The sequence below is a fragment of the Xyrauchen texanus genome, chromosome 1 (genome assembly GCF_025860055.1).
Source record: "Xyrauchen texanus isolate HMW12.3.18 chromosome 1, RBS_HiC_50CHRs, whole genome shotgun sequence".
Taxonomy (NCBI): Eukaryota; Metazoa; Chordata; class Actinopteri; order Cypriniformes; family Catostomidae; genus Xyrauchen; species Xyrauchen texanus.
This window is the reverse complement of record NC_068276.1, coordinates 23,741,533-23,769,303: the sequence shown is the minus strand read 5'-3', so window position 1 is coordinate 23,769,303 and position 27,771 is coordinate 23,741,533. Positions and strand designations below refer to the sequence as shown.

The window sequence follows — 27,771 nt, the reverse complement described above, 5'->3', positions numbered from 1 at the left end:
TAGTTCATAGTTAGTACATGTTAACTTGTGTTAACAAGTGTAACCTTTAAAGTGTTAAAAAAATTTAACGTATCGCTATTACTGGCGGTCACTATATTATCATTATCAACACAATAACTCTTAACATTTGCTCATAACTGATCAGTTCTTATTAGAAATGATTTTCAGTATTTAATTAATATAAATATGTTACTGAAATTATATAAAAATAATAAATAATATATTTAGGCCACATAATAGATCACATATTATTGTTGTTAATATATTAACAATAATCAATTGTCTTGAATATTGTGAGTTAATATTAGTGTAAGTTGTACCAAAATTTAGCCAAAAGCTAAAAGATCACTGTTTACCTTACTCGACAAGCAGCTACTTTCGTCTAGTTGTTTTCGCGCTCTACTCCATCTCAACTCGATAACTATGCCTGCCATTTAGAGCACTTGGCTGTATTTGTATGCGCGAAGAGATACTGATAGACAACCGAAATGGGGCAAAACAAAGATGCATGTAATTTTTTCCCGTTTTGGGTAACCGTAACAGTCCTTGAGCGGAAAGATAGTATAAATAATTTTCATTAATTCTTTATCCGTTTTTTTATTTTTATTTATATGAATTTTGTTTTGAATGGGAGTGCTATTTGCAGGCTAAACGGGGTAACCGGATACCTTCTGCTGCTGCTGTGCAGTGTGTGTATGTGGTCATGGTGTTAATGATGGAATCGCAATGCGAATACTTTATGTATTTCCCCGCCGTCCCCATATCAGACCTGTCGGACCCGGCCAGATATCGCACACTTCCGCGTCGCAGTCACCTCTATCTCGGGGAAACCGTGCGCTTTCTCCTGGTCTTGCGCTCTCAGAGCGTCGCCTCCGGGTCAGGTTCGTCCAGCGGCACTGCGGCGGCTGTTGAGGGTAGCAGCGGGTCGGAGCATCACAACAGCCGCTCTTGGAGGGAGCTGGCCGGCTCTCTTTGCGCCGTGGCCAGCGTTTGCCCCGGCGACAGCAGACAGCGAGCGCAGCAGCCTCTGTATCACGACTACCACAGCAGCGGGGACGAGTGCGTGGAGGACACGGACGATGATGATGCTGCGGAGGTGGGCTTCGCAGGTAGAGGGGGCCCGAGGTCCCGGGGCTTCAGGGAATGCAAACCGCTACTCATTCACAACAACCCGGGCAACGGCGTGAGGGAATTCCGCAAGGCTCCTGTGCAGGTGCTGAAACACTGTAGTGGACGGTAGATTTTATAAGTACAGATAAAGCTGACTGTGCATTCAAATAGATTTGACTTTACCTTTATCAACATGGAAGTGTTGACATTTCCTGTGTTGTAGGCCAGGGGTTTTCAAACTTTTCGATAACAAGGATCCCCCAGTTATGATGGTCCCCCTTGCAAGGACCCCAGCTATATATTTTAAGCTATTGATACTGCGTGACAAAAATAGCACGTGTGATATTATAAACAGGGACTAAAAATGGTTCAAGGAACGAAAACTGAAAACGAGCGGAATAAACTGATTAACATTTTTTTCTGGAGTGAAAACATTATTTTTAAATGCTGGTAACCGGTTAATTTCGTTCCGATATTGTTTTCACGAAACCAAACACCAAAGGGTTTATCACAGTATTTTTTTGCAACTACACCACTTCATGTTGTCCAAAAAAATATTAAATGTGCTTTAATCCTGAAGGAAACTACGGCATTACACATTTATTTGCCTAATTGCCTGTTGTGGATGTCACATTCTGTGAATGAAGACCTTTTTAACAAATATGTGTAATTACTATATACAGTATACATGCGCAGCTAATCCAGATACAAGGAAAACATAGAGGTAAAAAAGTAAATTTCTCAGTTGTTTCCAAGTCTTAATTGAATTATTGTTAGATATGATGCATTAATACCGATTAGATGCTGCTGGGTTTTGACTGAAAAGCAGATCTGTAATTCAAATTATACTTGCCTGTTAATTAACTGTTATGACTTCTATGCTGATAAATCTGCCACACAAGGAAAATTGTAATGGCTTATTTTGGTGAGGCAAGTGACTTATTTTGGGCTTGTTATTCCAGACAAGGTTTCTTGTTTCTCTTGCAGAATCTGGAAACACTGTAATTGGTTTTTCACCCACCCCTTATGGCAGAGGACTGGCATTTTAAAAATAATGTTATAAACCGTTCTTTTATTTAGTTCTGACTGGTTACCATTTGGAAAGGAGACTGCTGAACTTATGAACCATAACAAAAAAATACTGGTTTTGCTCAGAACGAACTGAAGTGAAAAACATTTTGTTTTTAGACTCTGATTATAAAGACAAAATATTTTTTTGTATAATTGGCTTTTATATTGTTATTGCACTAAAGACAGAATAAGTTGTTAAATATTAGACCCTATTTAGAAAGTATTTACTCTGTATTAAGTTGATAGTGTATCTTTTTATTAGTGTAATAGATATGAATAAAACATTTTGATCAGATTTATCTAAGTAGTTGCAGAGCGCTTTACACTCACTTAACGCTTTGTCAGAAGAACAATCTATACTTGAAAGTATGTACATGTCAAGGAAGGTAAGATAAACACATAGAAATAAGTTTTTTTTTGCTGACAGTAATTTGACAGTTAACAAGAGTGACAGCACATCAAGGCGTCATTCAGTGCACCTGTGCTTTTCTGTTTAAAAGGCACATATACTAACTAGCAAAACAAGGTGATTCCTATACCAAACAGATTGCTTAGGGTTAGGAAAGTACAACCCACAATGTAAAATGAGGGCTTAGTCTCCTGTTTGCTCTGCTTTCAGTCACACCCAAAAGTGAAAACCTTTGATTAAATGTGCCTCTGTACGTCTAGAAGCCAAACAATACAGATTTATACCATAGGTCAAGGTTGTGTAGCTATGTTGTCATCATGCTTCAGTAAAAGAAGCCTAGTTTTTGGAGAACACCTCACTGAGTAAAGCTGTAAACATGTCCCCTGTCTCACCTTGAAGTGTTTCTCTGACCTTTTTTTGTTACTTAGTCTCCTGTGGATGAGCCAGTTGTTTTAAATGATGAGGTCATATTTCCTCTGACTGTGTCCCTGGATAAACTCCCTGTCAGCACTCTCAAAGTGAAGGTATGAGTAATGTGTGTGTTTGTGTGCGTGTGCGAGCATTTATGCTACTGTTAATTTAAGGGATAGTTCACCCAAAAATGAAAATGTTCTCATCATATACCTACCCACATTCCATCTCTGATGTGTATGACTTTCTTTCTTCTAATGAACACAAATAAAATTTTTTAGAAAAATATCTCAGCTCTGTGTGTCCATATAATGCAAATGAATTGATACCAACAATTTGAAGCCACACTTATCACTGAAGATTTAACAACTGGAGTCGTATGGATTACATTTATGCTGCTTTTATGTGCTTTTTGGAGCTTCAAAGTTCTGGCCACCATTCACATGCATTGAATGGACCAACAGAGCTGAAACATTTTTCTAAAATCTTTATTTGAAAGTCATTCACATCTGGCATGAGGGTAAATGATGAGAGAAATTTCATTTTTGTAAATTTAATGTAATCATTTAATTACTGCTCATACAACATTTATTTCTCCATATGACAACATTTAACTTATAGTAATTCTATTGTTTTACAGTAGATTATAGATGGTTGTAAGAGTGCATGTTTTATTTCCCTTTTGTGTTTGTGTGAGCTGGAAGCACAGACGTTTCAAAATAAGAGACTTTTAATGTAATTTTTTTACATTAAATCGTTTTTAGAAACAATTGGCCAATTAATCAGTTATCAGCCTTTTTCCATCACTTTAACTATCAGTATCGGCAAAATCCACCATCGGTCAACCTCCAATATGTGTATCAGTAGACTATGTTTGAAATGGACAGAAGGTCTTCTTTCATCACACACATTCTTTGACACCCTTGTTTAGGTACACATATATTGTGTGAGGTCATTATGCAAACGATTATTATCTAAGCAATCTAGATGTAATCAAACAATAGTGTGCACACAATGCCACATCAGTTGCATGTGCTGCTGATTGCACTAGATTGTATTTTGTACCTCAATGCAGATAATAGTGACTGTGTGGAAGCAAGAAGAGGAGAAAGCTGAGATCCAAGAACATGGCTACCTCAGCATTCTCCAACAGAAGAGCCCCTGCCAAACATTCCGCCAGGACCAAAACACATTCAAAGCCCAGGGTGAGCTCTTGCTTCCTTCAGCACAGTACTGCAGTATGTCATTATTAATTCAGCAGCAGGTAGCTCTGACTGAGGAACTGCCTTTTATACATAAAGATGACCTGTTTTCACTTTAATCTTGGTTCTCTTTACTTTCATTATTTGTAATGTTATGTTATTGTCATAGTTTTACTCTTGTGTTTATTTTGAAATGTTATGGATTTTTAAAGGGATTTTAGACCTAATATAGAGAATTTGTTAATGAAATGTTTTTATTTGTCTCTTTTTTTTGTTTTATTTTTTTGTGAAAAGTCAGCACCACTCTTAATGTCCTGCCCCCACCCACAGTGAAGTGTCAGCAAATGACTGTTTCAGGGAAACACTTAAATGTCCTGAAAGGTAATGTCTTTTTTTTATTATTATGAAATCTCTGCCTTTTATATTTTTTTACAAAGTGGAGGGGTTTTAATCATTGATGCAATTGTGATTCTCACTGTCTTGAAATCGTATTGTTTCTAAATACTATAAAAGAGAGGTCTCAATATCTTTTTGAGATATTTCATAACCGTGAGTGGCTGTGTGTCTTTTGGGGATAATATAATGGGTTCATAGTGGTCCCTAATGTAAGGGATTGAAGAAGAATATTCATTCCTAATTGGTGTTGGTCACATGGAGTGATATTTTTGTTTTTGTTTTTATCTCACTACCCAGTCAACCTCAGTAAAGGGAGGATGCATTTATGTGCTTGTGTGTTTTCACTAAGCTTATCAGCAATGTTCATACATTACATTTTTATAATATAATTTGTATTTATCTAGTCCTACAACTTTTTCCAAGATGCAGTTTCATGCTGAGTTCCTCAGACATGCTACAGCTGACTGTAGACTTTCTTTAGGGTGTTAGCTTGCACTTTCTGTTTAATTTTGTTGTTTCCTGTGTCTTCACCTGACAGACATCCTGTTTGTGTATATGTGTATGAACTTCTGACTGTTTCAGTGTTAAACGGGAGTTCTCAAGAGGAAGTGTGTGTGCGTGATGTCAGAATCCTCCCCAACTTCAATGCCTCATACTTACCAATGATGCCAGATGGCTCAGTGCTGCTGGTTGACAATGTTTGGTAAGTTAAATATTTTTATGTATCACCTCACCTGTATTGTACCACCTGTATCCTCAAACATTCTACATTTCCCCCAATTATTTCAGCCCAAACATACACTTAACATTTGATTTGATTTGATTTACTTTATTAATCCCCAAGGGGAAATTCATATGTCACAACAGCACAAAAACACAACGAATAAATAAGCAACAACAACAACAGACAACATACACAACAACAACAAGTCTTATTCTCAAATATCAATTTCATCAAAGCATTATGATTATATACAACCATTATCTATTTATCATCTTATATAGCACTGGTTATAAAATCTAATCGCAGTTGGGAAAAAAGACTTTCTAAAACGCTCTTTGTAGCAGCGTGGATGAATTAATCTTGAGCTGTAGGTACTCACAAATGCTCCAAATATTTCATTAAGAGGATGACAGTCATGATTATTCATAAGAGAAAGTTTCCCAATCATTTTATCCTGCACTATCTCATCTAAAGAGGGTAACACACACCCCACGACAGAGCATGCCTTCTTAATGAGTTTGTTTAACTTATTCTTCTCCTTTTCCAACAGTCCCCCTCCCCAACATGTGATAGAGTACAAAATCACAGATGAGACTACAGAATCATAGAATATCTTTAGTAGTACCTGACGTACCCCAAAGGATCTCAGTCGTCTTAACAGATGGATACGACTTTGACCCTTCTTATAAACATACATCATATTATCAGACCAGTTGAGCTTGTTGTTCAGATATACACCCAGATACTTGTAAGTTGTTACAATCTCAACTTCTGACTCTCTTAAATTTACTGGTACAGCTTTCTGGGAAAATCTACTAAAATCAACCACTATTTCCTTTGTCTTACTAGCATTTAGCCTGAGGCCATTTTTATCACACCAGTCCACAAAACTCTTTATTAGCTCCCTATATTCAGTCTCGTCGTGGTGCTTTATACAGCCAACTATTACAGAATCATCTGAAAATTTCTGGAGATGACAAGATTTAGAATTATACTGGAAATCTGATGTATAAAAAGTGAACAAAAATGGTGCTAAAACCGTTCCTTGAGGAACTCCAGTGCTGCACTTCACTATTTGAGACACACAGTCCTGCATCCTCACATACTGTGGTCTATTAGAGAGATAATCAATTATCCAATTGACCATACCCTGATGTACGCCAACATTTTCCATCTTACTTCGTAGAAGTGAAGGCTGAATAGTGTTAAATGCACTAGAGAAATCAAAGAATGTAATTCTAACTGTGCAGTCCGGGGTCTCTAAATGACTTAAGGATTTATGTAAGAGGTAAATAAGTGCATCATCCACTCCAACACCAGTTTTGTAAGTGAACTGTAGTTTATCCTCAGCACCACACAATACTGAATTTAAATGGTTTAATACCAATCTCTCAAAAACCTTCATTAGCTGTGCTGTTAATGCAATAGGCCTATAGTGCGAGAACTCAGTGGGATTTGTTAATTTAGGTACGGGTACTACACATGATGTCTTCCATAAAACAGGTAATTTTTCTAAAGGCAAACCCAAGTTAAAAATGTAATGCACCACCCTGCAAATCTGATCAGCACAGGCCTTTAGAACGCTAGAATTAATACCATCTGGACCCGGAGATTTCTTCATCTTAATTCTCCTTAGCCCACTTCTTACTTGTTCAACTGATATGGAAAAACCAGGGACATACTCACAAATGGGAGAAAGGGATGAGCTTAGGGCTGGAGGTGGATGTGATGAACTCCGTGGTAAACTACTTAATGGAGAATGTTCAAAATCATTAAAACCAACATCAAATCTATTGAAAAATACATTTAATTCATCTGCCCATGTCTGACCACCAGGGGTAATGTATTTCCTTACTTTGTTCTCATGTCCGGACATCATATTTAGATCTTTCCAAACCTTTTCGTTCCATTTTTAACTTATAACTCTCTTTTCCCTCTCTAATTTTTACTTTTAGTAACCTCTGTACTCTCTTTTGCTCATCCTTATCAGGTAATTTAATTTAATTTAATTTCTTAAAAGGGACAATACATATTAATGAACATTTTCACAAATGTAAATATGTCAGATTATAGCCTTAGGCTAATTTCCATCTGCAGACCCTCTGGCAGGTTGATGTTACACACAGAAATTAATAAATACATACCAATACACTATACAATGAGTATATACAGAAAAACAAGGACAAGAGCAGTGATCATGTTAGAACAGACAGTAACAACAAGAGTGGACAACAAAAGACATATAGAAAACTGGAATGCATCGACTATTGCACAAACAACAATTTTGCACATATCCTGACTAACCTGATATTGCACTGACCCATATTACACCATATTGCACTGACCCGCATTACACTGACCCCTGTTGCACAACCCATATTATACTGACTCTTATTGCACAACCCATATCACACTGATAATTGTATCCATTTTTGTAATGCACTAATTCTGTTTTACATCTGATATCTAATGATTACCTAATCATGATCACATGTTTGTGTGTCCCTCAGCCACACTTTTAAACGACTCCTAAAAGTAGGAAGACTTGTGCTTTCCCTCATTAACAGTGGAATACTATTCCAGAAGCTCACTCCCTGACATGACAGGACGTTCTGTGAAAAGGCGGTCCGCCTAAATGCCAAGTCACAATCACCTCTCATAGTGGCTCTAGTAACTCGAGACCCGGAAACACTACTAGATTTTTGTTTAATATAATCACTCAATGGTGGAGGCGCGCCAGACCATGTATAACCTTATAGATTAGACAGGCTGATTTAAATAATTTGAAATTAGCAAAATTTAAAAGCTTATATTTATCTAAAATTTGACAATGGTGATATGACAAAGGATTCTTGTCTAATATTTTCAATGCTCTTTTGTAGCATACTTCGATTGGCCCAATAGCAGCATGACTCGTATAGGACCAACTTGTGATACAGTACTCAATATGAGCCAGTATCATAGAGTGCAGGAATGTAATCGCTGCTGTATCCGTTAATGATGTACGAATATGTCTAAAGTTCCGTATATTAACATTTACAGTTTTCACAATTTTTTTAACGTGTTTTTTAAAGGATAATTTAGAGTCCATCAGCACTCCCAAATACTTAAATTCCTCAACATTAATTAATGTTAGCTAGAAACCAGCTAGAAAGGCCCTCTATTTCTCGTTTAATAATACTTTTAACTCAGAGGTGACCCAAGGTTTGTTATTTGAATAACATTTGATCTTTTTAGTAGGTACTGTATTATCAACGCAAAAGTTTATATAATCTGTAATACACTCAGTTAAGCTATCAATGTCCTCATCATGTGATTTACACAGAACGTCCCAATCAGTTGTTTCGAAACAATCCATTAATGCTTCATAGACTGAACGCACCAAACATACTGACTTCATCCAAACCTTTTTTTGTTGATAGTATCAGCCTTAAGGGGCCGTCACACTAGGCTTTGAACATGCAATTTCTTTTCTGGATAACGCAACGGTCCAAGATTCTTGTGCAAGTAAATAAAACATCACAAACAACAAATAATATTATATACATTTTTTTTTTAAATATATTGCCTACTCACTTTCCTGTAACAATAAAACACGCAGCTTTAAGATATGTATTCATAGTATTGAGCCAAATGGTCAGCATGTGACGTTTCAATCGTTTATTGGTCAGGCGTCTTCTCGTCTTACAGATTCATGTTTCAGGGTTCACCAAACTTGAACTTTCGATATGCAGCGTAGTACGAAATGTCTTCGTTTAAGGTTGCGTTTGCGGCCTCTTGTGTTTTTATCCGAATGGAAGTGAAAGGAGCGCAAAGTGTAGTGTGACCGTCCATTTAGATGTACTATGTGTTACTGTTTTTTTTTATTTTTCTTTATACTTTTTAAGCAGTTTACTTTGAAAGTATGTTTTACATTGATAGAATATCCAACATTTTAAATGTTATGACAGTGATGATGTCATTGTTATATTTGCACACTGAATTTTAGTTAGTTTTGTCATCCTCGAACATAGTTAGTTCTTTTGCACCTTGCAAATACTGGTATTTCCTTGAATGCAAATGTAGTTGTTATCTGTGATGGCCAACAGTCAAAATAAAATCATGCAAATCTGTTAATGAAAGGTTTTTACCCTGTTGCCTGTACTTTGATGTTTTAAAATTGAAGATTCATTAATAAAAAAATCACAATCTCTCTGCATGTTCAGAAATATATATTATATTTTATTATATCGATGGTTTATCCCTTTGTTTATCTGGTTTTCTTCAGTCATCAGTCAGGAGAGGTTGCCATGGCATCATTTTATAGGATGGACAGTGAATCTAGCCAACTTCCCAGCATGCTCAGTGCTCTAGAGGAGCAGAACTTTCTCTTTCAATTGCAGCTCAGTAACCAGCCACAAGATGATTCCAATGAGGTGGGCCATTACGACTGACAAAATGTAGTACAATTTTGTGTGGTACACCTTACAGAAAGGTATCACAAGGTTTTTCTACATTTATCTCTTTGTGATATATTCATATATTTTTTCTGCAGGGACTGGAGGTGCCATTGGTTGCAGTCTTACAGTGGTCCACTCCTAAACTGCCATTCACCAATTCTATTTACACTCACTATAGTCTCCCCAGCATAAGACTGGACCGGCCACGCTTCATCATGACTGCCAGCTGTCCCAGTGCCATCAAGACCCGCGAGCATTTCCGGTGCAATATACTCTCCTCAACAACTTGCAGGACTTCCTGGCTGTCCGACTAGTCTGGACACCTGAAGGTGAGAAAGGGAAAAAGGGGGGAGGGAAGAGGCTGGGAATGCATAGAGGATGTTTGAAGAAGGTGGCAAGAGATTAGTTGGATCATGGTTGGCAGGAAGCCAAGCGAAGAAAAAAAATACAGAAATAGAAGGATGTTGGGGAATGAAAATTTTTTTTTTTTTAGAAAATAATGTATATCAATCAGAAGGAAAATCCTGCTACGCTAGTAGAAACAGCTTATGAAAACATTAACTGCAAAGAGAAAATAGGGGGGAAAAATGCCTGTGTATTGCTCACAAAGGGAGTGGTTCATGCTTGTACTGTAGATATTCTCCAGAAGCACAGGGTTTAAAGTTTCAGCTTTGTATGTGGTTATGTAGGCTCATTCCAAATGAGCTAATGTCAGGCTTAGCACATCAAGGATGTGCAAGGAAAAGAATCCAAACAGCTTGTGAAACTGAGTTCTGTCACAAGTTAGGTACTGTATATGACTGTATTGCACACACATGATCACCCTCCTTTTAGAACCCAGTTTCCTTAAAGGAATATTCCAGGTTCAATACATGTTAAACCCAATTGAAAGAATTTGTGGCATAATGTTGATCACCACAGAAAATTATTTTGTTTAATCCCTCTTTAAAAGATAGCTGAAATCGAGGTTACAGAAAGGCACTATAATGGATGAGAATGGGGCCAATTGTTGGAGGGTTTAAAGGCAGAAATGTGAAGCTTAAAATTGTATTAATTTACATTAATTCTTCTGTTACAACTCATGTATTATTTGAGCTGTAAATTTGTTTAAATTGTCATTTTTACAATAGTTCTTTATTTATTAATTTCTTTTCATTTTTTGACATTACATCATCATGGCAACAAATGTGTAAAACTGGCTATAACTTTACACAGAAATGGTGATTTTATCACACTAAAATCATGTTTACACACATTTTGATTTGTATAGCCACAAGTTTTTGTCTTGTGGCTATACTTTTGTATAAGGTTAGTATTTTAACATAAAAAAAATTGGCCCCTATTTGAAGTGCCTCACAGTAACATCAATTTGTTTTTGTTTTTTTAAGAAAAGTAGGGATGAGTCTAAATACATTTTTGTGGTAATCAATATTTTGCCACAAATGCTGTCGATTGAGCTGAACTTATATTTAACCCGGAATATTCCTTTGAATTGTGTCAAATGTTATTTCAACATTTTTAATTGGCATTACCAGTTGAGTTTTAGCTCTTTATTTTAATATATTTTGTGTTATGTTTTGTTTTTGTTTGGACTTTGTGGCTTTTTCTCAATGTGCATTCTTATGTGTTCTTACATTCTCGTGGACTTGTTCAATGTCATCCTCCACTGCCGAAGTTAAATTCCAAAATTCAAGAACACAACTTCTGAGAATGCATATTATTTATCAAGCCAGAGATTTGAGGATGCATCGGATGATGACTTGTGGGCAAGAACCCATATGAAGTCCCAGAAGTCATAGTGGAACGATGGTAAACAAAGGACATTTATTGTGTTTTTCCTCAAGAGTTTCCCGCTGTAAGCTTGCGAATGTCTCCATCAACATTTGCCATTTTGTTGTGCATCATTTTAATAAAGTAAAGGAAATGAGTTAACAGACTTTATTCTTTTAACATATCACCTGCAAACCTGACTGGCGTGATGATAGTAGCGGTGTCACTGGTGTGTGATAATGCCAGTAGCTCTCTCACTGGCTTCAGTATGTTGGGATGGGCAGTTGCGCAACAGGAATATGTTTGCAGGTCGCAAAACTCGCAATAGATGCTTTGTATGTCCTCCTGTCCTTCTGAGTTAATTCTTCAAAGGTAGCTTAGCAAGGCTGGTCTTCATAAGTTTACAAGACTGTTCTCTGTGTTCTTAGCTCAACTAGTAGAGCATGGTGGAAGTAACACCAAGATCATGGGTTCAATTCCCAGGGAACACTTGTACAGATACAATGTATTCTTTAAATGCCCTTTGTATGAAAGCATCTGCCAAAAGCATAAATGTAAATGTAAATTATTTTTTGCCATTTTATTGACAACAAAGGGCAAGATCCGAACCAACTTCTCTCACATGGGCACCATAGCTCAATGTATGTGGAGCATGTGTGCTACCTTGTATGCGATGACTTCTTTTTCTTCTTTTCACTTTGCTATGTCCTTATAGTTTTTCAATCTGTCTCTGTTTTTTTCATTGTCTTCTTCACAGGTCGTGGGCAGAAAGAGGACCCTGCAGTAAATGCAGTGGTGTGTCATTCTCCTCTCAGCAACCTAGGATACTGTCGGAAAGGCAGTACTCTCTCTGTCAGTGTGGCTTTCCAGATACTCCGAGCAGGACTCTTTGAGGTAAATCAAATTTGAACTAGTGTGCTCGTGAAATGAAGAAATAAACTTGGCCTCCAACTAAAACTTGAGTTTGTACTGAATTTGGAATTGCAGGATCCACACGCACAAATTCATGCCTTTCTACCATTCCTCTCTGTATTTCAGTTGAGTCAGCACATGAAGCTGAAGCTACAGTTCACAGCATCTGTGTCCAATCCTCCCCCTGATGCCCGTCCTTTGTCTCGCAAGAACAGTCCTTCCAGCCCAGCGGTCAGAGACATTCTGGACCGACATCAGGCCAGTCTTAGTCTGGGTCGCTCTCAGTCCTTCTCACACCAGCAACCTTCCAAATTCCACCTCACGAGGTATAGAGTTAAATGTTTAATTTTACAGTCCCACATACACACATGTTTGACTTTCCATCATGATGAGGACTTTCCGTTGACTTTGATTTTATACCGAGCTAGTGATATTTTCTATCCCCTTGCTAACCCTTCCCCTAAACCTAACCCCCGAAACCCTTTTGCATTTTTTTATATTTTCGTCAATACATCACATTGACATTACACACAATGTAGGTTATTTCATGTTTTACTCTCCTTGAGGACATTTGATCCCATTGTGGGCAAATCCTGCTCTTGTTCACTCTGTGCAAGAAAAATAGAAACATGCTCACACTGTGATTAGGTTTGTGATTGAGAGCACTCATAACCACTGGCAAATTAAGCTTTTTCATTAAACTGTGTTTGTGTGCATTTCACAGGACAGGCAGTGTTATGGAGCGCAGGGCCATCACCCCTCCAGTGGGCTCTCCTGTTGGTCGACCCCTGTACCTCCCTCCAGACCGGAACATTCTTTCGCTCGACAAAATTGCCAAGCGTGAGTGCAAGGTGCTCGTATTGGATTCGCACACCTAAATGCACACAGGGAGCGGAGGTGGGATAGTCTTGAAGTTGGGAACAGAAGCGTACATTTGAAGAGTGAAAAATATCATTGGTCTTTTATTTCAATTCATTTTGTTCCTATTTTGTTGTGTTTTTACCTGCATTCATTGTTTACACACTGTACTGTATGGTTCTTTTAAATCATTTCAATGCGCAGCTACTGTTTTTGACCATTTTTCTGACATTCTGATGGAAAGAATGAAAAACGTTCACATACACATACTGTATAATGTCACAGGGTTTCTTTGTAGCTTATCCATAGGACATTTCACTGGAGACATGAAGTTCTGAAACTTGTGTTGAATACAAGTTCAAATGGTGTACTGATGGATGTTTATGGGGAGATGGGTAAATACCCCATTTTGGAAGAATGTAATGTGCGATTAATTGTTTACTCTCTTCATACTTGCTACTTGGTATCGGATAGATGTTTTGGACGTCTTTTACATTTCATTTGTCAGCACTGCCAACATTTCCCTGCCCATATTTAATTCTTTGACTGTTGCATTCCAGTAATTTGATTTACTTTGTGAAAGTGCTTTTATTATGATTATTGTTTTCCTTAATTACTTGAAAGATTGTTTTCAAAGAACGAATATCACTCAATACCTTCAATTTTCAGTTGCGTTTAAACTGGAATTTTATTTGTTCTGGCGAGCAAGTACCTCTGCACTGTTCTTCCCTGCAGTGTAACTGCATGTCACCAATATTCACACTTCCTTGCTCAACAGTTGGTAGTTACATGTTGGTAAATTCACATCTATTTTGTTTTAAAATTATTTCCCTGTTATAATGCTAAAATTCTAGTTTCTTAAGCTGTGTTCAACTTGTAAAGCAATCCCACATAATCTCACACAACATTTTGAGGCCTCAGAGTGGGCATATGAAGAGGCTTCCAGCTCCTAATGGAGCTTGTGTTATAGGAGGACAACATTTTATATATGCTGCTGTATTCATGGCTTTGAAATATTCTGTGCACACATCACATTACAATAATAAGTTGACTGGAAAGCAAACAACATCACATTCTGTGTTCTGCAGAATATATGATCATCAGAAATGGGATCATCTTTCTTTTGCCCCAGAATATCCTTAGCCATCTCCTGCTAGATGTCTGAACAGATGTTGCCCACTCACACATTGATTTCAATCCATTTACATTGAACATGCATCTGTCTAAGATAGCAGCAGAACTACAACCCCTTTGGCTGTATTGATAATCAACAGTCAACTTAAATAGCACATCACCACATCTTGCCATTTAGTGGGTTTGTAATGTATTTCTTTGCAGAATGTTTACATAGCTGTGCACATTTGTGGACCGTAAGTTTGTTCTCCTGTTAAAACTACTGAATAATCTTTGGGAATGAAAAAACGTTGTCAAATATTGCACATGGTTTTCCATTATCTAGTAATTTCTATTTTTGTGATCCTTGTCAGCGAATACAGGATCTCTAAAGCATAGATTTGACAGAAATGCTAGGACAGACTTCTGTTATTCAGAGGAAACATAACAGATCCATCTGACATCACAAAACATAATATGAAATCCATGTTGAGGATCAACAAAATGTAAATATTATGCTTTATTGTCAACCAAAGTTGTTTTTTAATGTTTTAATTCAAAGCATTTGTTGTGTACTGTTCATAAGTGGATCATTTTCAGTTTTTTCTGATTACTTGTCTTCAAAGGCATCAAAAGATTTAATTTAATTGGAACTGCATTTGAACAATGATGTTCAATTTTGTTTAAGCACTTTATTTATTTTTTATGAGTTGCTGTTCAGCACTGTTCATTGACAAACATTGTCCTTAGTTTTCTTACCTCTTAACAATGCAAATCACAAACTGGCATATTTTTGGCTGTGAAATCTCTGTCACCATTGGATTTACTCCCAGTCTATAAAAATATACTGAGGCTAGAAGTTGCTGAAAAGTTTTTGAAACTGTGATAGCACTAGGGTTGTTCCCAGGTATAAGAGCCTTAAGGCAATATATGCTGAGTATTGAGCTTGTATTGTGTGTTTGGACAGCATTTTTGGATTGCAAAGAAGTGCCAAGATTTTCCTCTGGTGGGAAATCCTTTTGGCACTCCTTATTAATTTAAAGAGCTGGAAAAGCAAGCCAATTTGTACACCATTTGAATTGCTGCTTGTTTACTTTTTGTTTTTATATGCCTTGCATTACATTGCTGTTTGAAATGTTCACAAAAGTGTCCAGGGTTGGTGGAAATCTGTTATTGAATTGTTGCACCATTTATGAACAAGTTGAATAAATGCAGTAAAGTCTTAAATTGTCTTGTTTGCCTATACAAAAAATTAATTTATTTTACACAGTACTCACATTCGATAATTGCACTTGTTCCCCCAATCATAACATATCTCACACCACAAATTACAATGAAGTTTACAAAAAAAGTTACGTAAAGATTTAAAAGATTAAAAAAAAATATTAACAGAAATCGAGGCTTTGTGGAATATGTGCAGTATCTGACAAAGACACATTCAAAAGTCAATAAATATAAAAAGAAATACATATTAGCAGATCAAAAAACGTTTTCTCTTCAGAATGTTGTAGCATTTAGCACACTGTTGTCTGCCTCTTGCTTCCTATCATCTTGCAGATTTTCATAGGGCAGCTCTGGACAAATTTTGAAATAGGGAAAATACAGTTTTGAATAATTTGAAGACTGCTAGAGTTAAATCAAAATATAGAAAAATATTCAATAATCACATACCTGTTTTTTTTAGCTCAACTTCTCTTGAATCATGTCCAGTCCTTTTGCGGCTGTTTAATAAGGATTAATAATTAGGATTAATAAGGATTAATTATTATGTATTAACCTTCAAAAAGACTTAAAAGAAAGCTTTTTTGTTGTTGTTGTTGACTTTACCTGTGTTTCTTGCAAATGCATGCAATTGCTGTGACTATGAGGATGATGCCAAGGGGCACAAGGACTCCAATCAAAATAATGCTAGTTTGATCTATAAAACAGCAAATAGTAAAAACAAACAAACAAACAAAAACTGTTATAACATAACATTGTCATTCAACTTTATTTCTTATTAAGTATACTTATTAAGTTCTAATTGCATTAAGAGTGGAAACTTTTTTATAACTTATTACCTTTTTATATTGATTATTGCTATGTAATTATATTATTCATTTGAGCATGAAATACACAAAGCAATAAAAAATATATTTTGGTCAAATACTTTAGTGTTAAACACACTGCTTTTGATGGATGGTTTAAAAATGTCTTTGGTGAATATAAGTAGAATGGTATACTATGACTAGACTAAAAATACCTGAATCAAATTCAGGCTATTTTACACAATGTGCTGTCAATAGTCTATTCACAGTTACTTACCTAGGCCTTCTTTGGACGGGATTTTAAGGATCTCACAGTTTTTGCCCTCAAAGTCTTCGGCACAAGTGCAGGTGTACCCAGAACCATCTGATGTCTCCACACAGGAACCTTCATTCAGACAGGGTGAGCTCAAACACGGACTCTCTGAGAGAGAGAGAGAGAGAGAGAGAGAGAGAGAGAAAGAGTGCAAAAGAGGGATCAGATCTGATATTAAATATCAGTGCATTACTCATCTGAAACACTAAGAATTCACTAAGAACGCTCAAGCAGGACCAGTTATACATTAAGAAATAAGGTATAAAAGCTGTGCCATATTGTGAATATAGTCACAGCTGAAGGTTATTGTTAGGCACAACTCGAAGTGTGTTGTAAGTAAACTCATCCATGCCATCCTTCCATTAGGTGATTGTAGTGTGGAGGAGGGTGGGGCCGGGCTGGAACAATGCACGCCCGGTCCCCAATCAGCCTGATGGGGGCACGCAAGGGATAAAGGTGGCCAGTGGCGATGGTTCGAGAGAGAGAGAGAATTACAGGCAGCTGCTCTGTGAGGTAATGTTTGTGTGTTTTGGTTCAGTTTATTATAAAAACTATTATTTATATTGTCAAGCCGGTTCTCGACTCCTCCTTTCCCTTATACCCCTTACACTGATATTGGGTGAATTCCAGTCGAAAGTGAGCTTCCCTATACCCTACTCCCTCCATACTTTAAAGTGAGCAAGGTATTACTGTATGATTGTACCCTTCGCTAACAGTTTTATGGATGGGCCCTTCGTGAAGGGATTCATTTGCTCACATTCGTTTGGAATGACCCTTGAAGTACAATCGCCTTCCTGCCGAGCCCCTCAAGGGCACAAAAATTGCCATCTAAAATTTGGCAATTGTCCCTGACAGTAAACGTCAATGTAATGGGTGCTGCACATAAATACAAAGTGGCATGGTGAAGAGTTCATAACTGCTTTATCATTAATAAAGCATGGCTAACACATTATACTTATATCCTTATAATTGAAAATATTGATTCTTAATATTTTTATAATATAATAAAAGTGTGTGGTAATCTTAGTCAAGGACTCACTTTTATAGCAGTCACGTTTGGTGTTGAACACCGTGCAAATCTCTGTTTCTCCACAGCCCTTCGGTTGGCAAACAGCACCAGTGCTGGCACTTTCACAACTCTGCAAGCAATCATCTGTCACAAACGTCTCATTCAGCTGTGTGTGGAAGGGTATAGAAAAATTATCAGAAAGTGCAATTTCTTGTTACATCTTTCTGTGCAATTCACTTACATTTACATTTATGCATTTGGCAGACGCTTTTATCCAAAGCGACAATCCCCCTGGAGCAACCTGCAGTTAAGTGCCTTGCTCAAGGACACAATGGTGGTGGCTGTGGGGATTGAACCGACAACCTTCTGCTTACCAGCTCAGTGCTTTAGCTCACTACGCCACCACCACCACTCCATGATGTCCACTTGACATCATTACTTCTAACCAGGGCCATAACAACCATAGACATTGAGGAAGACATGCCCCCCCCCCGACCCCCGACCCCCAACCCCCAACCCCAATATGATGGAAAATGTAACTTATTTGGTCCCCCACTCCAATCCTGAATATGTGGATGCACCCTTGCTTCTAACCATTGATAGTTGTATTGTACAAGCATTAAAATGCATACCATATAATAGCGACCCAGGTAAATGCATCCACACTGGTTGTAAGGCACACAGTCGTTTTCGCTCAAGACAAAGCCAGAGTTGCACTGGCATCCCTCTACACATCCAGTTTGCTCACACTCTGAGGGGGCTGCCAGGTCTGCACAGGATGCTGGACATGGTGACATACAGTTGGAATAGTTGCTATTGGCCCCACATTTCAGACCTGAAGAGGGCACACAAGCACAGAGTCAAGATTGCATCAAGACATTTTATTAGAAGTATGCAGACGTCATGTCTATATAACTCCAGACAAAAAATGGCTGATTTCTGTCTTTTTGTGTGCATCATGTGTCAAGTGTGTGTGTGTGTGTTGGTCAGGTTTTTCCAACATGTGTGGACCAATTTTTGACATCAAGACCTGAAGTGTCAAAGACACTTACATGTGGGGACCAGCCAATGATCCCCATGAGTAAAGTTGCTAAACAAACATACTAAATGTCTTATGAATTAATTAAATCTTATAATGAAAAATGCTTAAAAAGTTGCAAAAAGTTTAGGGGAAGCATTAGCGGATAGAAAATATCCTTTATTTAAAATCAATAGGGTGCAACTGTGCCCATCCACTTTTTTAGCCATCATTGGTTCCTTAAGTATTTTTTTATTCTAAATATAAAAATTATATATTTACATTTTGTTGACAAATTTTCAGATATTTGAAAATATATTAGTAGATTGAGAGTGTAGGAAGACAACTCGATTTGATTGCATCATTCACAGCGCATCATGCCAATCGTCCTGTTTCAGTGATGTCACTTTTTCCTTGCAGCCACCATATTTGTGACCCTCAGCGAGAATAAACAATGGCGGTGAATTGAAAACACCCGTGAAATGATATCAAGAAAAACATCAACATTTTCTTTTGATCCAAGGCAAGTCCTGACTTTCGCAAGCATTTTAATCTATTTTATCCAAGATTCATCTCTGTACGCCAGCAAGTCTGATGTATGACCAATGAGTACACACGCCCACCGGTAAATCATCTTAAACATCACTCATTCATACAGTGATGTCACATGAAACAGGTCAATAGGCGGTCATTGCAGAGCTTTTTTGGCACGCTTTGATCCTTCAATTGTCAGGATCATGGGTAGTGCAGTTCTTGAACAGAAATTAAAAATGTTTTGGTTCAAATAACACGGACTAGTGGCTTCAATGGAAGCATACTGTATATATTATTGATTAACAACCTCTGAGCTCAGGTCTGTCTTTAAAGGTTTAATATTTATTGTTAAAAATGTATTTGCCTATGGAAAAATGTTATGGGATTTTTTCATCAGCAACCCGACTGTTGAGCTCTATAGAAGTCAATGGAAAGTCATCATCATGACAGAAAAACAGAAGTGTGGATATATCATGTGTGTTTTATATTGCTACAAACTTGGAGAAGTTTAAACTATTTGTTTGCATGATTTGCATTTATTTGTCACTCATACCACAATTCAGCTCTTGTCTCCAATCCCCCAGTTTGACGAACTCATCTTGGCAAGCCCGAGCATAGACAGCATAACTTTCACAGCGCAGCAATTCACTGCCCTGCTCCGCACACAGGTCAAACACACAGTCCCTGCACAGCACAAATACGCATCAGTCATGAAGGACTGTGCAACCTTACCAACACCCACACAGCTCAAAATCTCAGTCAGTCACTATGTACAGTACAAAAACATGTTCTCATTCAGACTTAGTGGAATACACACACACTCCCCCACTTACGTTATTCTCTTTCTCAAATTAAATGACAAGTTACATCAGATATGTGCTCAGGAGATTAACATGTACTTGTTAAATGAGCACACACACACACACACACACACACACACACACACACACACACACACACACACACACACACACACACACACACACACACATTACTCACTCTTGGAACAGGTCTGGAGAAATCTGAGCATGGCAGGCAGCGAAAGGACCTTCCGGGTCACTGAGAGCTCCACACTGTTTATTCCCGTTCAGCTCAGCCAGCTGAGCATCAGTGCATCCTGTCGTCTCAAAGCCCGAATCTGGAGCTTCCTCCACTTCACGCCTATTAATAGAGAAGTATTAGTCTAGTAGTAGTAAACCATGTCATGTTATTAGCTTCAGGTTACTATTGTTAGTGTGCAAATACTTTAGGAAATGTAATGAAGTTAGTGACATTAAAAAATATTTTGGAATACATGATAATTGTAAATCCATTTGATTTATAAGGTATAACTTCCATAACAGATAACATGGGCCTCCCTTACTTGTGCAGGTGCACCATCTTTGATAGGGATTTGGCACGAACACCCGCCCCATCTTTGTCATTTACTCTCCAGCTGTCTCCAAACTCATTGAGGTTGCGGGTTATTGTGCCGTCTGGTTTTGTGTACTCATTATTGGAGAGTCCATCATAATTACCACACAGACCAAGTACACGCGATTTGTATATACTGGGAAGAGTCACCACTTCAGGAGAGGGAAAGAGAATTTTTGATCACATACATGTCCTTCAAAAAACTTGGCATGAAAATCCTTGACACCATCTAGCTGGAGTTTTTTTTTTTACCTGCTTGGGTATTGCCATCAAAGCGCACTGAAAGGCCAAAGTTGGTTGAGAGCATAACAAAGCGAGACTTTGTTTTTATGGTAAGTCCTTGTATGGGACTGTATGGTGGAGAAATTCTCTCGCCATTGACCTGATTGAGGAAAACAATGGAAAATAATCACTCTACTTTAAAATCATAGTCCACAGGTCTCAACTGAACCATCCTTAATTCGTTTTTGAAAACATGTGGGTTGATCATTTATATATTGTGGACTTAAATCATTTCTGTGCTGCAAATGATGTTTAATTCGCAAAGTTGAGTTATCTGATGTAGATATTTCACTATAATATGTATAGTGAAAAAAACATGAATCCATCTAACAGCAGTGACTTGAAAATCTGTTAAATTAATATTTCGAATTCTATACAAGTTAAGCTTAATCAACAGCATTTGTGGCATAATGTTGATTACCACATAAATTCTTCCTTTTCTTTAAAAAAAAAAAAGAGAGCCAAAATCCAGGTTACAGTGAAGGACTTACATCTGAAGTGAATGGGGGCCAATCCGTAAATGTTAAAATACTCACTGTTTCAAAAGTATAGCAACATGATGTAAAAAAAATGCGTGTTAACATGATTTTCTGTGTAAAATTATATCCAATGCTACTTCGTTGCCATGACCAGGGCTGGACTGCGAAGAGAATTCGGCCCTGGATTTTACATAGCAGCTGGGGGTGGGGGGGTACTGAGGCAAAAGTTGTTGAGGGTGGTGGGGCGGTGTTCGTTGTCCTTTTCTGCATATTGCGGCGCCGTTTTGTGGTCCGCTCTGCATAACGCAGTGGCTCATTATAGCTTATCACGGCCCATTCGATCCATTTCACAGCTGACACACCGGTCCGCTCGGTTCTTCCGATGGTCAGTCCACCCTTGATCGGCCCCAAAGTGCTTTTCTAAAATTATAAGCTTCTCGTTTCTGCCTTTAAACCTCAAAAATGGGCTCCATTCACTTCTATTGTAAGAACCTCAGTGTTGCATTGATTTTGGCTTGTTTTAAAGAAAAGGAGAGACGAGACTTGTACTGAACCCAGAATATTCCTTTAAAGGGGACCTATTATGGAAAATTCACTTTTACTTGGTGTTTGTACATAAATGTGAGTCGGCAGTGTGTGTACACAACCACCCTACAATGTTAAAAGTCCACCCACTCCTCTTTCTTATATTTCTATTAATCAAAAACAGCTGTGTGTCAAAATGAACGGTTTTAGTTTATGCTCTAATGTGACATCATGTTAGAGCAGGCCTCGCCCACGACTGGTGATGGACTCCACCCTATTATCATAGACCCTCTCCTGAGTGATCTACACACAGTTCGGCATTTTTTTCCGTGCTGGAGCAGATACAGTGAGAAGAATAATGTCTCAGCTTCATAAGTGCCATAAGTGTTCTGTTGTTGGCTATAAAAGTGAACATAAGAGTCTTCATGTACTTCCGGCATCAGAGCCGCTGAAGACGCAGTGGACAAGTTTTGTTTTAAGGAAATGTGTCCCAAAACATACAAAAATGTGTGTATATTTGTGCAAATCATTTAACATGCTTTGTGAATGAGTGTCAATATAAAGCAGGATTTTCAAAACAAATTATTCTCAAGCATGGATCAATACCAACTGTTCGTGTTCCAGCTTTATATCCTGAAGATGTTAGTATCGCACTTTATATTTTTTGAATGTTTGCAAATCGCCTTTCCGAATGTGCTTGTTAGCTGATTCCAAGGCTTATGCAGCTAAAGGGGGTGGGGAGCAACAGCTCATTTGCATTTAAAGAGACACACACGAAAACAGCGTGTTTTTGATTCCACCCAAAAAGAGGCATTTACAACATGGTATAATAAATGATCTGTGAGGTATTTTGAGCTGAAACTTCACAGACACATTCTGGGGATACCTGAGACTTATATTACATCTTGTAAAAAGGGGCATAATAGGTCTCCTTTAAATAAAGCTACTGAGATTATCCATGTTCCATGACTTTCTCACCAGCACTTTCTTGTTCTGTAGAATTCGAACACTGATGCCATACACATCCACATAGACCTCTTCCAGGAGGGACACACGGCTGAGAATCCCTTGACGTTTATTTTTGCCACGGACAGTGAAAGGGGTGAGGGAGCTGGGCAGATTGTTGCTTTGGGTTAACACATAGGTATGGAATCCTTGATAGTGGTGATTATATTTGTCAAATGTGCGATAGTGAGGATCCCCAGCAATATTGCAGTCATCGAATTCTATGAGAAGTAAAAGAGGTTTTAAGTTAGATAAGTCCTAAGATGGACCTAAAGATTAACCGGAAATATGGTAAGTGTCTAATGTAAATTTGAACTCTCAATTTTGACCTTTGAAGTATTCATGAAATATTCCTTGTAGCAGAATGTAGCTAGCTGTACTTAATAAATTTCAGATCAATCACCAAATGCACATAAATATTATTTTAGCATTACTCTGGATTTCATTATATCACCTGCTGGTGTGCTATGCAACAATGCTACAATTTTAAATACGTCAATGAAATAATTAAATAGAGAATGAACTGAATATAAACTAAGCATAATAGACTTAGTTCACATACTTTGACAAGGCAAAAAGACAAAATGTGTAAATATCTTTGAATTCTTTCAGTATTTCATATAAAGTAATTTCCAACTTCTGCTCACTGTGATGGCCTGATTCTGGTCATTTTTAAAATACACTTTCTCATTCTGAATTTTTCTCATTGCAAAATTTCCTGAACTCACTCTCAGGTTTGCAGTAACGGTCTCCATTATTGTCAAGAGCACAGACTGAGCTGTCGTCACATTCGAAAGTCATGCAGGACAGCACTCCACCAAGGCTGCAGCTGCACCTCTGGTCACAGCGGTCTGTTATCCATGAATCTCCCACCTAAAATACATGAAATACACACCATTACTGTAACGTTTAATTCATATGTAAAATTATACCACTGCCATCTTTCTGGCACCTTCTTTCAAGTATAATTTTATGTTTTTGGATAGTCTAGATCCCTGAAATATCTAGACATCTCATAACTAACTACTATTTGTAATTTTTTTGTAAGTTTCAAAGTTAACTCACATCATGATACTCTCCATTGCTGTCAACACATCCGCAGCTTGAGAGAGGAACACAGTTGCCGTCGCTAAACACGAATCCCGCATCACACTGGCAGCCTTCTACACAACTGTTAGGTGGCAATGGGCAGAATATGGGGAAGAGGTCGGCACAAGTGGGAGGACATGGCACTGTGCATTCAGAGAAGTGACTGTTGGGCGGGCATGGGATAGCTGGAAATGCACAGACAAAAGAGTTAAGATGATGCATTGTACTTGAATTACAAAGATTCTCTGACCTATTAAGAGGCCATTATAACAAGTGACGGCCCAACACAGTATATTGTACAAAATAACAAAAATGTCCTTAAAATAAAACATTAAACTTATTAACATGAACTGCATAGGCCAAACAATAATCAAAATTACTGACATGGCAGGGAGAATTAAAAAAATACAAATTTTGTAAAAGCATAAACAACACCAGAAGTGTGATTTACACTTCTAAAACACATAGAACAAACACTGGGACAAATATCGTATTAGCCATTTTACCATATGACAGATGAATTTAGGCCATACTTTTGTAGTGATTGATTGGACAATATACAACACAGCAGTTGTGAACCAGCTAATTGTACATAATCTGATTGTAGGTCTTGGCTGAGTGTTAGCAAAGAATTATTTTAAAGGAAATATTTCATAAAGGCTTGATTGTATCAACATAGCATTTCTGCTCCCATCCTAGCCCGGTTCTACTTCCTCCTTTCTTGCAGACTCTGTCAATATTCTCATCACATCTCTTTCCATCCCTCTGTCTCTTTCACTTACGGCAGAAAGTGTTGTTTCTCCAGCTGACTGGGATTCCAGCACTCTGACAGGCCTGGGCGTAAGCCTCAATGTTGTCACACAGAGTTGACTGCATGCCATTATATTCACACATATCATAGATGCAGTTGCCCAGGAAGGCCTCTGGAGGAATTTGAGAGTGACATTTCTTGAAGTTATCGGACAAGATAGTCTCTGCACACTGTGCCCTGTAGGCTTCTTCTTCACCCTCTTCACAGTTGGGATTGACATCAGGTCGTGAGTCAGGTTGGCAACTGGGTGGGGGAAAGAGTAACAGATGAATACAACACAAATAATTATGACGAATGTAACCTGCTCCATCATTTTGAGTCAGTTTGAGCCAGAATCACATTTAACACATTTATCTATCTATTTATCTATCCATCCATCCATCCATCCATCCATCCATCCATCCATCCATCCATCCATCCATCCATCCATCCATCCATCCATCATCTGTCTGTCTGTCTGTCTAACAGACAACCAGATGTTATGGTACTCACCCAGGATCACTGTCTCCCTCTGCCTTCCAGCTTTCACCAAGCTCTTTGACATCTTTGGCTGGTTTGCCATTGGGCATCAAGTTATCATCAGAGGAATCACCATTGTAGTTACCGCACATACCACACACCTATAATGGGAAATAAAAGAATGAGGAAAGCATAACTGTGAGTGTGCAAAGCCTTTTTCGGACAGAAGAATATTGTGTGCATGAGCATTTGGGGCACTTCTTTCATTTCCATTAATGCAATTGGGCTATAACACAAAGATTTAATGTTCTGGCTTATTAATCAAACATTATTAAAAGGTCTGTAAGACATACTGTATATCAAGTAGGGTGATGATCTAGTTGTTGTATTTGGTTGTGCTGTTTGATACCTTGTTGAAATAGTCTCCTGGTACAGTGATCTCAATATGGTGCACACCATCAAACTTCACGATCAGGCCAAAGTCAGTGTCCAGCACGCTGTTTACTCCACTGCTGAATACATGTGCCTTGGCTTCAGTGATATCATAGGGGGTCTTTATCCTGCGTTCATTCAGCTAGTTGGTGAATCAAAGAGATGAGATTACAGGCCATAAACTTTGCTAGTTTGTCATTGAATACTTTTTCTTTTCTTTGTTCAGAGTAATAGTTCTATTCGTTAGTGTCACAGTGTATATGCTGTCAACATGATGATAGCACTGATTACGCATCATTTAGAATCTGATCTATTTCTTATTTGTTATATAACACAATAGTTCTTTGTTATATCCCCATTCAAAATAGATTATCAGAGGTAGTCGTGTAATTGCTGCATAATTACATATACAGCACTACTCTATGTATACCTCAGCCCATCATTTCCTCTTTTATTGGATTCTCACCAGTACTCTGCCACTCTTGCTGAGTGTGATGTTGGCATTGGGCAGATAGACGGTCACTGCACGAACATACGAAGCTTCAGGTTGACCACGTTCTTCGTTCTTAGCCACAATGGTGAAGGGTGTCACCATCGAGCTGTTGCATATTGCCACCAGTGTGTAAGTGCAGGTGCCCATGTAAGTGTGCATAATGCCATCAAAGGTGTAGTAGTGAGGATCACCCGCAATGTGGCAAACGCCCACTCCTGTACAGAAGGAAGATGGGAAGGTTAGCTTATCATTTTCAGGATGAACTCTTAATCATATTAACTCATATTATTATATTATTCATATATACTGTACATGTACTGTACATATTTGTATGTGTGTTTGTGTATATATTAATGGGTGAGTTAGCATGTACTCTAATGTAAATCTGATTGAAGCTTATAAAGATACATTTCAATCAAGAACAGTTTAATTCAGTTTAGCATAATGAACCAAATTTAAACCAAATTGACCATTGATAAAAAACAGTATTGTTTTAGTACATAAAAATACGATTTTGTATATAGCAATAATTAACTGTAATTGGTATAAAAAATTCACCTGTGTTCACACAGCCCAGTTGACCCTCATTGACTTTACATTCCTGAGCAGGACCACATTCCCATGCCTCACATGTCACAGTATTGAAAGGTGAACACATGCAGCGCTCTGTACAGTCCTCTTTGGTAAACCAGCTGTCTCCAACCTGAAAAACACACCGATATTATGTTCCTTTAAATAACAAAAAGCAGACTAGAAATTAAAACGGAATAAAATTACACAATGTTGTTTCTTCTTATTGTTTAATATCATGTTGTGACATAATTATTTACATTATTACAAACATAATTTGTGAGAATGTTAGGTAACCTAAAACATTTTCTTCATGTAGAAACATCTAAATTGTCTGATTTTATTCAACTCAAAAAATGAACATGATTAAATCAAACTGACTATACAAGGTTAAACAAACAAAAGCATTTTGTAAAGGTTAGATGAAGTAGATATAAATCGTTAAAGAGGCAGTTCACCCACAAATTCTCTCATCATTTACTCACCCTCATGCCATGCCAGATGTGTATGACTTTCTTTCTTCAGCAGAACACAAACAAAGATTATTAGAAGAATATTTCAGCTCTGTAAGTCCATACAATGCAAGTGAATGGTGACCAGAACTTTGAAGCTCCAAAAAGCATATAAAGGCAGAATAAAAGTAATCCAGTGTTTTAATCCATATTTTTAGAAATTAGATGATAGGTGTGAGTGAGAACATATCAATATTAAAATCTTTATTATAAATTCTCCTCCTTGTCCTGTAGGTGGTGATATGCATGAAAAATGTGAATCACTAAAAACAAAAGAAGAAGAATGTGAAAGTGGAGATTTACAGTAAAACAATATCATAAATATTGATCTGTTTCTCACCCACACCTATCATATCTATTCTGAAGACATGGATTTAACCACAGG

The 27,771-nt window shown here is 37.6% G+C and overlaps 2 protein-coding genes across 2 annotated transcripts in view; one reads left to right on the top strand and one right to left on the bottom strand.

Annotated features, from left to right (window-relative positions):
- The first annotated feature begins 443 nt into the window (after positions 1-443).
- trappc14 (trafficking protein particle complex subunit 14) lies at positions 444-15,653 on the top strand. Its single transcript, XM_052137794.1, is given in 11 exon segments — positions 444-1,213; positions 3,019-3,114; positions 4,077-4,206; positions 4,498-4,584; positions 5,182-5,302; positions 9,591-9,738; positions 9,858-10,020; positions 10,023-10,091; positions 12,290-12,426; positions 12,571-12,770; positions 13,169-15,653. Coding segments are annotated over 11 exon segments (1,815 nt in total). The 5' UTR covers positions 444-703; the 3' UTR covers positions 13,323-15,653.
- Positions 15,654-15,831: 178 nt separating this feature from the next.
- Positions 15,832-27,771, bottom strand: part of zanl (zonadhesin, like) — a 45,621-nt gene continuing 33,681 nt past the window's right edge. Inside the window, 18 exon segments of the mRNA XM_052137784.1 lie at positions 15,832-15,989; positions 16,087-16,136; positions 16,243-16,333; positions 16,720-16,863; positions 17,795-17,930; positions 18,397-18,599; positions 19,870-20,000; positions 20,316-20,477; positions 20,680-20,881; positions 20,982-21,111; positions 22,994-23,241; positions 23,749-23,893; positions 24,086-24,294; positions 24,892-25,163; positions 25,413-25,540; positions 25,789-25,953; positions 26,278-26,519; positions 26,863-27,007. Coding sequence (XP_051993744.1) covers positions 15,913-15,989; positions 16,087-16,136; positions 16,243-16,333; positions 16,720-16,863; positions 17,795-17,930; positions 18,397-18,599; positions 19,870-20,000; positions 20,316-20,477; positions 20,680-20,881; positions 20,982-21,111; positions 22,994-23,241; positions 23,749-23,893; positions 24,086-24,294; positions 24,892-25,163; positions 25,413-25,540; positions 25,789-25,953; positions 26,278-26,519; positions 26,863-27,007 — 2,880 coding nt within the window. The 3' untranslated portion in view covers positions 15,832-15,912.